The 12,964-nt window shown below is 40.1% G+C and overlaps 1 protein-coding gene and 1 long non-coding RNA gene across 2 annotated transcripts; one reads left to right on the top strand and one right to left on the bottom strand.

Moving 5' to 3' along the window:
• The first annotated feature begins 146 nt into the window (after positions 1-146).
• LOC309696753 lies at positions 147-2,488 on the top strand. Its single transcript, XR_014273644.1, has 2 exons — positions 147-1,726; positions 1,800-2,488. It is a non-coding gene; the product is annotated as an uncharacterized lncRNA (long non-coding RNA).
• A 643-nt stretch (positions 2,489-3,131) lies between these two features.
• Positions 3,132-12,106, bottom strand: LOC309697660 (interleukin-17 receptor C). The gene is made up of 16 exons (XM_082519751.1): positions 11,769-12,106; positions 9,643-9,670; positions 9,405-9,536; positions 9,145-9,207; positions 8,931-9,031; positions 7,470-7,563; positions 7,348-7,386; positions 7,107-7,237; positions 6,959-7,021; positions 6,821-6,875; positions 6,485-6,705; positions 5,284-5,331; positions 5,141-5,192; positions 4,867-4,962; positions 4,736-4,774; positions 3,132-4,563 (listed from the first exon to the last, which is right to left on the bottom strand). Exons 1-16 carry the CDS (start codon positions 11,895-11,897, stop codon positions 3,770-3,772), a joined length of 2,085 nt encoding a protein of 694 aa, XP_082375877.1. The 5' UTR covers positions 11,898-12,106; the 3' UTR covers positions 3,132-3,769.
• Positions 12,107-12,964: the final 858 nt, after the last annotated feature.

Genomic DNA, 12,964 nt, shown 5'->3' with positions numbered 1-12,964 from the left:
AAATAGTAATCGGTTCAATTCAATTTATATTGCGCCAAATCACAACAGCAGTCACACTGAGGCGCTTCTTATTGGGCTTTATAATACAGAGAAACCCCCCCAAAATTTAACAACCCTCTTAACATGAAGTAACTAACTATGTGCATATTAGTATTGTACAGCACTTTATATAGCACTTTAAAAACACACCTGGTAGACCAAAGTGCTATATAAATAAATAAATGATAAATGTTGATGATGATAATCTCAAGCAGAGCCAGGCTCAGGGGAGGGCAGCCAGAAGTGGTTGTGGGTGAACGGGAGCAGGACAGGATAAAAGACAAACCATGGAAGAGAGCCAGAGATAATGCATTCATGCAGAGTGGCAGAGGTGTGGACTCGAGTCACATGACTTGGACTCGAGTCAGACTCGAGTCATTAATTTTATGACTTTAGACTTGACTTGAAAAAATGTTCTAAGACTTGTGACTTGACTTGGACTTTTACACCAATGACTTGGGACTTGAATTGGACTTGAACCGGTTTACTTGAAAAGACTTGATATTTTACCCCAAATATAAAATTTAACATGCATATTATATAGAGATTGAAAATGTGACGTCATTCACGGGTAGAACCGCAAAGGATTCTGGGAACTCGTGGCAAGCGGTACTAGCGCACGCAGGCTTTCAATTAAAATCAGTTATACAGCGATAAAAAGAAACACAAAAATGTCAAGAAGCCGTTGTATTATTAACTGCAATAGCCGGTCGCATGACAGCCACGGGAAGCCGACGGGTAAAGAGATCGGTTGTTATCGGATTACGTCGTTGAAGAGAAATTGTTCAAGCCATGTTTCCGAAGTGACAAAGATGCGACGGGTGGCCTGGATTGCAGCCATTCAAAGATCAAATATAACGTCCCAGAACCCTCCAGCTCATAGGTTAGTCTGCTCCAAGCATTTACACGAAGGTCAGTGTTTTTTAGTAGTTAATACGTCATTTTCATAACATAATTGGTGATATAGGTTACAAGCAAGTCTGGCGCTGAACAGAAATTGTCGCGCTATGCTCCTTTATTTATTGTGCATAAATAGTGAATTGTCCTGACACAATATTGCGTTTCGCTTCTGTTATTATGGTACATTGACAAAAACATATGCTTTTATTCACAGGATAAAACAGGTTTTTTGTATCACTAATTGCCCAGTACGATTACAGCATACAATATTGTTGTCACTGCTACATTTCTGTGATGCTACCAGAAATTATTTCCACTACTAATTAATTACCATTGAGCTCAAAGGTCCTATTAATAAACGGTTAAGGAATGTGTATTTATGACGACGATTTGTGAGACTGGTAAACTTATGATACGTACGATGGTCTTTCGTTCTACACGGTGCGTTTCAAGGTCCTGCACCCATCTGTCGGTAAACTGTACCTGGGCTTGTTGCAGTGACCGGAAGTTACTAAACTTCATGAGTGTGTGCACTCACTCCAAGAACCGTATGATTATAAATATGCATATAAATATGCTAAGATGATGTGACAGGTGAGACCTGGAGACTTGGGACCGCCCCTGGTGGGCGGAGCTGGTCTTCGCTCCTTTCATAAGCGCAGGTGTGGGCAATTGGGTATTCCTTTGCAAACCTGAAGCTGCGAGTGCTTGGTCCGAGTTGGGCAAATTGGTGTTTCTTAACTATGAAAGTCTGATACGCGTCCTCCCCTAAACTTCTGTTAGAACGGTAGGTTACACAAAAATGTACCACTTGAGCTCTGGCTGTTGGCAGAGGTTTACAGTTATTTGCACCCTTGTAGGTGGGAAACATTGCTCCCGTGAGAACGGTATAGTGGACTTCATCGCCACTGACCCACATTTATTAGGGTGTGACACGAACTTGTGGACGGGTAACAAAACCAATTCAGTGGAGGAATATTCCTGTGTTTTATTGTCCAGCTAGTGATCTCCTGCCTTTTATTCACAGAGTACCGAGCTGCTGCTTTGCCAGGTGGATTTCTGGCTGCGGGCAAAGGACCCGACACATCAGTGTGTTTTAATTTGTTTTAAACTGGTGTAAGCCGACAGACTGACTGCTGCGGCTGTCGATGGTTTTGGTTTTTTGTTTTACTTTTTCTGTATCAGTAGGCACCACAGATATTGATTCGCAGGCGGTGAAGGCGCTGCAGGGAAAACAAATCCTTTTTTTGTCTCCCCGCTCTTGCATGCACAGCGGGGGGCCCGAGTGAAGACGGCACCGAAGATTTGCCTTTTTTTTTCTCTATAGTGTTTTACCCATTTGGGGTCATGTGTGAGTTGCCGTCCATTTTTAACCTGTGTGCTATGTCGATTTGTTTTTAAACTGTTCTCCGCAGCGCTTGTCCTGCCTCACAGGCAATCGTACAGTCTTATCGTTTTTTTAATAAGGTAACGTTTTTAATTGTTTTTAGGTGCTGCTGTTACACTGTTTCTTTTATTTTGTATTAAAAATTAAACTCTTTTAAACTGACTGTGCGCCTACGGCTCTGTCCTATTTTAAATAGGTACCTACCACGGGTCACAATGAGATAGCTGACTTCATCTAACTAGCAAATGTTGTCCAGGCTATGTTGGTGATACAGTTTTTTTTTTTTTTTTTTTTTTTAATGTGTATGATATTTTTGTCATGCGATTTTTAAAGCCGGTCCTACAACCGCATCCAAGAATAACATGCAGCTTATCTCAGAACTGTCGGTGAAAATTATTCTTGGAGCTAGGTTTAATTGAGCTGCATTTTAAAGAGGTGCAATTTCACAATTTGTGTATATTTTCTAAGTTCACTATTTTGTCATGTGTTGAGAAAAACACAGATTTTAAAATTACATGGTCTAATATTTACATTTAGCATATAACTGCAACATTTTTTTTTTTTTTTTAAAGACTCGAAAGGACTTGAAATTCAAAGTTTCAGACTTGTGACTTGACTCGGACTTTTACACCAGTGACTTGAGACTCGACTCTGACTTGCCTGACATTACTTGAGACTTGACTTGAGACTTGAGGATAAAGACTTGAGACTTACTTGAGACTTGCAAAACAATGACTTGGTCCCACCTCTGCAGAGTGGTGTATAAACACATGAGTGAGTAAAAGAGGTAAGTGAAAAAGTAAATCCTCATTAGCAGCTATCGGAAATGTTAAAACAAAGGTAGAGAAACAGAGTTCACTCACTTTTTTCCCGTCTGCTCTGCCAGTTATTACTCACCGTGCTCAATAAAGACATGTAATAGCATGTATAAGTTGATGATGATGAACACATTTTATGAATAATCAATGCAGAAATTCCAGTTGTTCTTAACAGTCTGCAAAATTGCCAAAATACATGCATGTCAATCTCCAAAAATGGGACAGGTGCTGCAGATTTTTTTCATGAACTTCACAAACTTTTACTTGCAGTAGTAGTACAAGTGTGTAGTTGTGTCATAGAAACAGAAGTGTGTGCACACAGTGAGTTTTTCTCCACACTTTACTCTCATTTTGTAGCCCTCCTGAGCCATGCTACTTTTCAAAAATAGTCATCACAGACCTTTGGATCTGCTGTCACCTTTTTCTTTGGAAGTGGTGATATTTTATTGTTTTCCTAGAGCAGGGCTGATTTTTTTTAATGCCTCCTTTTCAACAGGCTAGGATTCCAGAGTTTTTCCTGAAATAAAGAAGCTGAAGTAGCAAAGGTAATGATGAGCAACCGTTCAGATTGTGTCATTACTGTTTGCTCATCCCAAAACTGAACCATAGCTGTCCTGTCGCATTGTCAGGCCCACTCCATTTCACTGCCCTGCAGGTCCGTGTCAGGGCTGGATGGGGGTGTGATAAGACTGGGCTGCAATGGCACAGTTTCCCCAGAGTCTTCCCCTCCTACGGCAACACAACTCTGATGCACTCCCACAAGGCGTAATACATTTGACCCTGTTGTGAATGCTGACAGTCTCTGGGCTAGAGCCCGTGATGCCATCCTGAGCCCCCCTGCTCTTTTCCGTCTGGCTGATGCAGTAGCTACTTGACGAGCTCCAGCCAGTTCAGTCAGGAAACCCAGGCTCTGGGATGGAAGGCTGTAGACATGCAGGCCTCGGAAAAGTTCTGGCAGCGGTCGGAAACTACCTGGGGGCTCAGGTGGGAGGGATTCAAATTGCACCAGCATAAACCGTTCGCCAGCGCGGCCCTGTAAGTAGTCTGCTAGAACACAGCTCAGTGAAGCACTGAAAACATCTGCACAGCGAGAAGACCCAGGGTAATCTCTTCCTGCCTCTTCTTCTTTCACATGTCTTTTCCTCTCTGAGCGCTGAGCTCCCCATTCTTCAGCCTTTGTCCAGGAGGCCTGGGTTAGGACTAGCACCACTTTGCCCCCTTGCCTTTGTAGCTGATCAAGTTGTGAGTGGAGCCACGGCACAGGTCCCAGCATGCTGAGCTCAGCATGGCTCCACAGGTCTAGAGACACACTAAAGCCCAGTGATTGGAGAGATGAGCCCAAATGACACAACAGCTCTGGCAGGCAAGGGTTATCATCAGGTGGGTACAGCAACACAACATGAACACCGCCCACAGCCCCTGAAATAGCAGATGTCAATGGCTACAATCAGTATTTGATCAAAGAAATCTACAGAGAATTATCACTCAAATCAAGATTATGGCATAAAAGTCAAGTAAGCTTGGAAACAAAAACAAGGAATGTGGAAATACTGGTGGCCCAGTGTGAAATTAACATCAGGCTTTCTCCTACCTTTAACGTCTTCGTCTTTCAGCCACTTCCAAACATAGCCTGTATGGAAAACAAAGATACCTTCAAGATATTTTCTAAGAACACTTATTCAATTATTCTGTTTTTCAGTGACACTCGAACAGGAAACTGACCTTGTAGAATCCCTTGTATTAAATACGCTCCCAGTATTGCTAAACACACGAGTAGTAATCCAATGATGAGCACCACGCTCCATCGCAATCGAGATGCTGTAAAAATGTGAAAATATGAAACTTTAATAAAGAAATGGAATGTTCTATTTTTTTAAAAGGTCACTATGTAGTTGGTTATTTGTTACATAGTAATGAAAGAAAGTGGGATTTTTTAGATGTTGCTTGAAAAAAATAAATTATTCCATTAATCTAATAGACAGCAATGCAGTCTTACTGGCAAACGGACACTGGGGCTCTAAGAGTGATTTTGTCCCGTTAATCTTCATCTAAAAAAATAAAGGCAGACGTTTATGTTAGCACAGTCTGTATAGTGATAAATGCATTCACAGTTTCATGAATAATTTTATGTTTGATCACCTGAACACATAGCAGAGGGTGAGATGGCACATTGAACTCTCCGGTTTGCTGAAGGGTTCAAAGAAAAGTCATAGTCAATCACAGCCAATAAAGAGCGATAAAGAAAAAAGAGAAGATTCATCACCGATCCTTTTGACTTCAGTGAACCATCATAACAGAACAAAATGCAGCATGTCATTCAAATCAACAAATGCAACTGACAGAGGCTCTTCACGCATCACCTGACTTGCATTTTTCTTTTCTGTTGTTTGCTTGCAGCCAGTTGAAAAAACTTTTGTAAAAGCTTTGTTCCCACACATTGGGGCACTGGATGATGCGCAGACATTAAATATTTCAAGGATTAAAAGAAACAAAACAAAAATAGAAAGTTTGCATTCTCAAGACATTTATAAAACCTCTGTTACAAATTGTTTTTCATCTAGTTCTGATATTGTAAGATCACCGCTCATGAATGTGATCTCTTTTATGTGATCATGATAAAAGAAAGCGTCATGGCTTCACGTTCCCCATGGTTCTGCTTTTTAAGCATGTCTAAATTTCTGGTGTGTTTAAATCAACCTTCTGGTAATTTATTGGCTAATCCAGTCATTTTAAACATTCTAGTTTAAAACTGTATTTTTAGAGTTGAATTAACCCCCCCCAAACTGAATTAAGCCTTAAAACTTCATGTTGAGACTTCAAATTCTAGTACAACTGAATATCTATTTAAATGTTGGACACATTCTTTCTTTTCTTTGTTTTTTCTTGAGGTGAATCAAGCTTGGAACTGTTTCGCCATTCTTCTGTAGATATCTGTTTGTCTGAGTTATGTAAAAGGCAGAGGATGGTTTGAACAGAGTGACTCATGACAGAGATATTTCAAGGCAAACAAGGCAGCTCTGTATGAAGTTAAGCCCAAAATGAGGAAGATGGTCAGAAATAAGACTCCAGTTATTAAAATAATCTTAACTGACTGTTTGCTGTCTGCTTTATCTCTGGTTTGTTACATTTGGAAGAAGGGAAAAAAAAATCCTATTTGCTTCTTTGTTTCTGCGTTTTTCTGACTATAAGGTTTAAAGTTTATTTTTGGTGCTAACAATGCATTGTTTTTCTGGAGACACAGTGAAAAGAACATATTGACTCATAGCAGTCATTTCCAAAATTATAACAGTGGCTCATGAAAACTACATTACATCACACTCAGGATTTTTGCTGTTTTTACCAAGTATCTGTTGCTTCGTTCATCCCATTTAGCTTGTAGTCTCTGTCTGGAACCCATCACCTCTTCACACTGGCCTCCCACCTGGCCTTTCTTGCACAGCCACACCTCTGCTTCCAGTATACACGGCGCACTTACATTCCAGATCAGCCCCATGCCACCATCCCTCAGCTGAGACTCCACCAAAGTTGCAGACACACTGTGCTGCATATTTTCGAGTGCACCTAAAAAAAACAACAACAAAAAAACCCAACAACAACAACATGCAATTCTCCATGTCTGAAAATTAATGTCCCATGCAAATGTCTTCTGAAGTTGATGTCAGGCAACACCATTTACCTTCATTGTTTTTGAAAGGGCAGATTTGTGTTCTTAATGATCCCTTCCACCATGCCTGTAAATAATTTTATATTTATTATATTATATATATTTATGTATTTTCCAATAGCTTAGCTGTCACTTAATATTTTGGCTTACCTGGAAGCACAGGCATGGTGCAACAAAGTCTGATGGTATGACCACCTCATCCTTCTCTTTGGGCTGCCAAAGATGAAAACAAAGTTAAACAAACAAATAAACATGCATGATGCTGATTTTGCATTACCAGAACAAAATATTGACCCACCCATTCACGCTGTTCTGCAGGAATTTTATCCCAAACCATCTGCCATGTGATTGCATCTCCTTGTCTGACATCAGCTTTTACAAGTTGCAGTTTGACATTCCTCCCCTGATCTTTCACACAGAGTCTGGGACCTTAGTTTCAATAGTCATAAATTAGAACTTGGCTGGATCAACTCACTCAATGGTGTAAAATCGTTTTTACCAGGCCTGCATTTTACTCCTGGGTTTTGAAAGTGTCTTACCACATTCCTTTATAGTTCCGTTAGGCTCCTCCTCACAAACTGAAAAACAGAGGGTGTAGTAAATGTTGGGTAACACTGCTCTACAATTCATCATATTTTTGCTCCCATTAACTTAAACTCACCATTTTTTAAAGAGGGAAGTGTCATATTTTGACTCTTTGAGTCTACACTGACCATAACAGGACTGCCGAACTGCACTTTTTCTCTCAACAGCAGCTGGAAGTGCAGGAAATATGTAGTAAACTTTAAAACATTTAATTGTATATAGTAAAGCTCTTAGATTGAGTTTATGAGAATGCAGAGAGTCTATCCATAATGGAGAAAGCATTCATATCTGTTACTTAGGCAGAAACATAAAAATAGAACAGTTTAAAACAACATCCTTAATTGAATATTCAACTCAAGTGAAGCGCAAAGTACAAATGAGGTGTGATCCCCCCCCCAAAAAAATAGTGCACTTGTTAAGCAACAAAATATCTCTAATTAATGGTTGATAGTCTGAGCTCCAAAAGAGCAACATGGGCCCGCCCTCTTGTGGGTGGCTGTAGCTCAGGTGGCAGAGCAGGTCAGCCACTAATCAGAAGGTCGGTGGTTCGATCCCAGGCTGCATCCTGGCTGCATGCCAAATATCCTTGGGCAAGATACTAACCCCGTGTTTGCCTACTGGTGGTGGTCAGAGGGCCCGGTGGCGCCTGTGTCCGGCAGCCTCGCCTCTGTCAGTGCGCCCCAGGGCAGCTGTGGCTACAATGTAGCTTGCTATCGCCAGTGTGTGAATGGGTGGATGACTGAATGTAGTGTAAAGCGCTTTGGGGTCCTATGGACTAGAAAAGCGCTATACAAATGCAGGCCATTTGTGGGCTCCAGGAGGTGTGGGGTTGTGCCGTGTCTGGGGGTTTGTGTTTTTTAATTTGTGTGCGAGTTCTGGTTTCTGTCTGCTATGTTTGCTTGCATTATGATTTTATTACTCTTACTTTAGTTTATTGTACAGGTTTGAATTTACTTTGCTTTTAGTACTTGTTGGTTTAATTCTAGTTACTGTTTGTATTTCATAAGTTTGCTGCACCCTTCAGTGCCTCATTTGTCACTGTTTAAATTAGTTGCTGTCATGTCTTGTTACCCTCCGTGTTTAACTGATTACCTCATATGTCTATAAATACCCCTAGCCTTCTGTTTAATCTTTGTATTAATATCCTCTTCATGCTTGTTTCCAGTTATTTATTTAACAAGCAACTTCCTTATAGAATTTTGCAACAACCTAAAAAAAAAAAAAAAAAAGTGTGACGTGTTACTTATTCCCTGTTATTTGAGGCGCAATTCCAATCTATGCTTACTTGTGCTACTATCTGGACTGGAACCGAAGAAGGAAAACCTAAACTCAGACGTTTGAAACATGAAAAATTGACACTATTTTGCCATGTTTGATAGTTAAGAGTTTGTTGTTTGAATGATTATGACATTTTAAATGTCTCTTTCATGTAGTGAAACAAAACAAATATAGTCTCCAACCCCACAGATTACTTAATTAATCCCGAATAAAAACAAATCAGACAATAAATAATACCTTCACTCTTTCCTAATGTTACCTTATATGTCGACTTGCCAACAGTGGTGTTGTTTTGTTTAAAATAGAGTATCTTCCAACAGTCTAACGTTCCCGGGACACTAAAATGCACTTTCACAAAATCTGTAATATAGAGAAAAATGTCATGGAAAAATATGTTACATTTTTTGTGCTCGAAGCACGTGATTCTAACTGCTAACAAACTCAAACTTTGTTCTGCTGTTTGACACACACACCTTCTTTTTCGCCGTCATCACCCGACTCCTCAGAAACATCCGTCACGATACCCATTTCGTCAGCTTGGATCATCATCATGTCAGCAACATTAAATACAACATTAGTTCATGACATGTGACAGGTTAACAAGCTCGACAGCTATGATAAGAATGCAGGAAAACATTTTAACATTAAGAGCGTTGCCATCAAATATGATGCTTGACATCATTATGAAATGTGCGTCCCAGTAGTCTCTCAAAATGATTTATGGCAAAGCTACCTTGTAGAGTGATGGTGACTTGAAGGCAAAGACTGCAGTTCTGTTTGTTTGAACAGCAGAGAACACTTTCGAGCTGCAACTGTGTAACGTCAACTTTACTGTATGGATCAGGGAAGTCATCAGAAAACGGAGCTGTGAAAACAAGAGCGTTTCTGCTTTAGACAAAAAGGTTTATTTGGGATTAAGATTGAGATGATAACAGTGAGAGTGGATGTGCAAGTACTGATCATGCTGCTACCTTGATCCACATGGCAGTCAGTCAAACCCTGAAGAAAGAATAAAATGTGAACGAGAGTTGAATGAATCACATCTAAAAGGTACCACTGATGTCAACAATTGTAAGTAAAATGTCTGGTAAATAGAGACATATCCTGCATATTTTTTAAAAACTAAGTTAAACGCTTTCAATTTATCACACAACTGTAGTGAGCAGCTTCAGATATTTGAAAGCCTGATTCCAAATATTTTTATAATAACATTTCGGTTATTTAAAAAAAAAACTTTATGCATTTATATTTCCTTTGTTCTGTCTATTTTTTATTGTTATTACTTTTCTCTTGCAGTAGTAGTAGAGTAATTCTTCTACAATATCTTGCTTCCCCTTGTTTTGGCTGCTCCCTTTAGGGGTCACCGCAGCAAATCCTCTGCCTCCATCTGACCCTATCCCCAGCGCCATCATCCTCTTTTCTGAATATTCAGCATCCTTTGCCCACTTTATCAACTCTCTCTGCTCTTCACATGTGCAAACCAACTCAACTTTGCCTCTCCAAAGTACTGTACCTGAGTTCCTCCTTTGATGTATTATTTTCTAATTTTGTCCATCCTGTTCACTACCAATGGAAATCTTCAGCTCTACCACCACCTCAATTTCTTGTCTTTTTTTAAAACATTATATTGGAGCTTTTTGCCTTTATTACAGTGATGAGTAGACAGAAAAGCAGAGAGAGAGTGGGGGGGATGATAGCCTCGGGTTGAAGCTAAATGCAGGCTGCTGTATTTTGCTTCCTGCCTCATGGTCACCTGCTCACTCTGGGAGCTACACTGACATCTGGCATCAGAGCCACAGACGACAGGAGGTCTCACTACCAAATTAATAACCTTCCCTTTCACTCTTGCTACCATCCTGTACTATCCGCTACTACCACAAATCACCCTGACACTTATCTCCACTCACTCCAACCTGCCTGCACTCTCCTTCACTTCTCTGTTGCTTTGGATGGTTGAACCCGGGTATTAAAACCACCTACACCTGTCTACTTCTCATTCACACACATGTATTCTTTCTTGCTTCTACTAACTTTCATTCCTCTTCTCTCCAGTGCAAACCTTCTCCTATCCAGCTTCCCCTTCTTTTTGCTCCCTACTCTCACTCATCTGTGAGCATCATAGTCCATGGAGACTCCTGTGTGATCTCATTTATAAGCATGTCCATCACCATCGCAAACAACAAGGGGTTCAGATCCCATAACGGATGAAATCCCACCACCAGCTTGAACCTATCTGTCACTCTCCATCACGGTTTCTCTCCTGATATGTGTCTTGCACCACTCTGTTATTTTTGCCCACACCTATAGAATTAAAGAGGATCCATACTCATCCTGCCATCACTATATTAACTCTTATCTGATGCTACTGCAATGACTTATTTGCTTTCATTCCTGCGTGCACATTTATGTTTATTCAATGTTGGATTTAAAGGCTTATGTTTCGTTGTATTCTTCTATGTATGCTCCGTGTTTTTGCTTTGAATGCTTTTATCTCTGTTCTTTGACAAATCAGCAACGCCTATGAAAATGTCATGTCGATGTCAATGATGTTCACTGCCGCTTAAAGTCAAGGAATAAAGACAGTTAAGATTTATGTAAGTAATGTTACATACTGCATCATGTGCATAAATACTGCCATTTCTGACACAATAGTTTCAGGGAAGTCAAGCTACCTTCCACGGAATTGGAGTGGCGGAGTAAGGTGCCAGACTCAGGTAGATGAGTAAATAAGTAATGAACATCTGACTCAGGACAGGGTGTCTCTTATCCTAATTTTCCAAGAAGACGACGTTTGCACAGTAAATTTTGTTCCCTTTGCACCTACTTTTTTTTTTTAAATAGATAGCAATAACAAAATTTGGTAACACACTTTTATAGTTAGATCACTTAAATCATTAACCGCCCATAACTTGCGTTGTTTTTATTTTATTAGACAGATTTATGTCTGACCTGATAATGACGCTATAGTAGACATAATACAAGCGCTACAAGCTTAAAACTGAGCAGTCATAAATACTCTCGCCCCATAGAGAAGAGTCACTCTTTAACCGCTTGATTCCAAAAGAAACATTTCTCAGTTCCCAGGATTCCCACTTACCTTGCTGCAGGTGAACTCAGGTGTGTCTTGGTCAAAAATCTCCAGCGCGCCTGCCGACACGAACAGCCAGAAACACAGCGATAACAGCAGGGAGACCACGTGTGGCACCCACCGGCGTGTGAGACCCATATTTTTGGAGTGCGCCTAGCACAAGCCCTTTCACTCCGACGCACGTCTCCTGCTCCACGGCTACGCTCCCCTCCTCACGGGACACATAAAAATCAGAGCTTCTTATACTTAAAGCACCGAGCTCGGCAGGACGAGAAAATCGCGATCATGTCTAGCTCGACAGTAGCGACGCGTCGTGAGGCTCCTGGGATTTTGCTTCACCGCCCTTCCTGATAACTGAATAATCTGGAGTTGGGCGTGTAGCTGCGCCACCTGCGCAGGTTTGATGGGAGGAGGGGGCAAAGCTGTCAGCTGCAACGTGAGTTTCTGCAGGGCTGGTGAATCATTCAGCAACATAAACATAAAGCGACACGCACACCAAATTGTAAAAACAAACTTGCTTGGCAACATGACTCACACTGATTGTTGTGAAGAGAGAAAGTCAAAAAGTAACAAGAAGCTGATCAGAACAAAAGTCTGTTTAGTTTTCATTATCTTAAACGGTCACAACAACCACGTGTTTGCCAACATTTTTATGGTCTATTTTTTATGTTCTTTGAGAGTTTTTTTTTTTTGCAACAGATTGAAAACAGTCGTAATGAGTCAGCGGGAAGAGTTTCATTATGTTTCTCAGTTAAACTTTGCCATCATCGTGACAATAATGATGTAGATGGATCCTTTATGGTTGTTGTTGTTGTTGTTTTCACTTGCAAGCTGCTTAGTCGTTTTTTCCGTTTTCCTTTACACTGTAAAAAGAATAACCCTATTCAAATAAAAAAAAAATGATGTCCGGTTGTCACATCCAAAATATTTGGCTTTATAGAATCCAAATTGAGTCACTTGATATGACCTGATACTTTTATGTTGATATAAACAATATTACTAGACTTGACTGAAACTTTAAATTTTGCATTGATCCAAATTGATTTTTTTTACATAGAACCATATTTTAATTATTGAACCAAGCTAATATATTGAAATTTAACCAACCTAATGTATTCACATTCGAACCAAATTAACATGAACTAATATGTTTGTATTGAAGCCAGGTAATTGATTTACATATATTCAAACTATATTTTTTACAT

Source organism: Aulonocara stuartgranti (genome assembly GCF_965226115.1).
Source record: "Aulonocara stuartgranti genome assembly, chromosome: 20".
Lineage (NCBI taxonomy): Eukaryota > Metazoa > Chordata > Actinopteri > Cichliformes > Cichlidae > Aulonocara > Aulonocara stuartgranti.
This window is presented reverse-complemented; position numbering and strand designations above follow the sequence as displayed.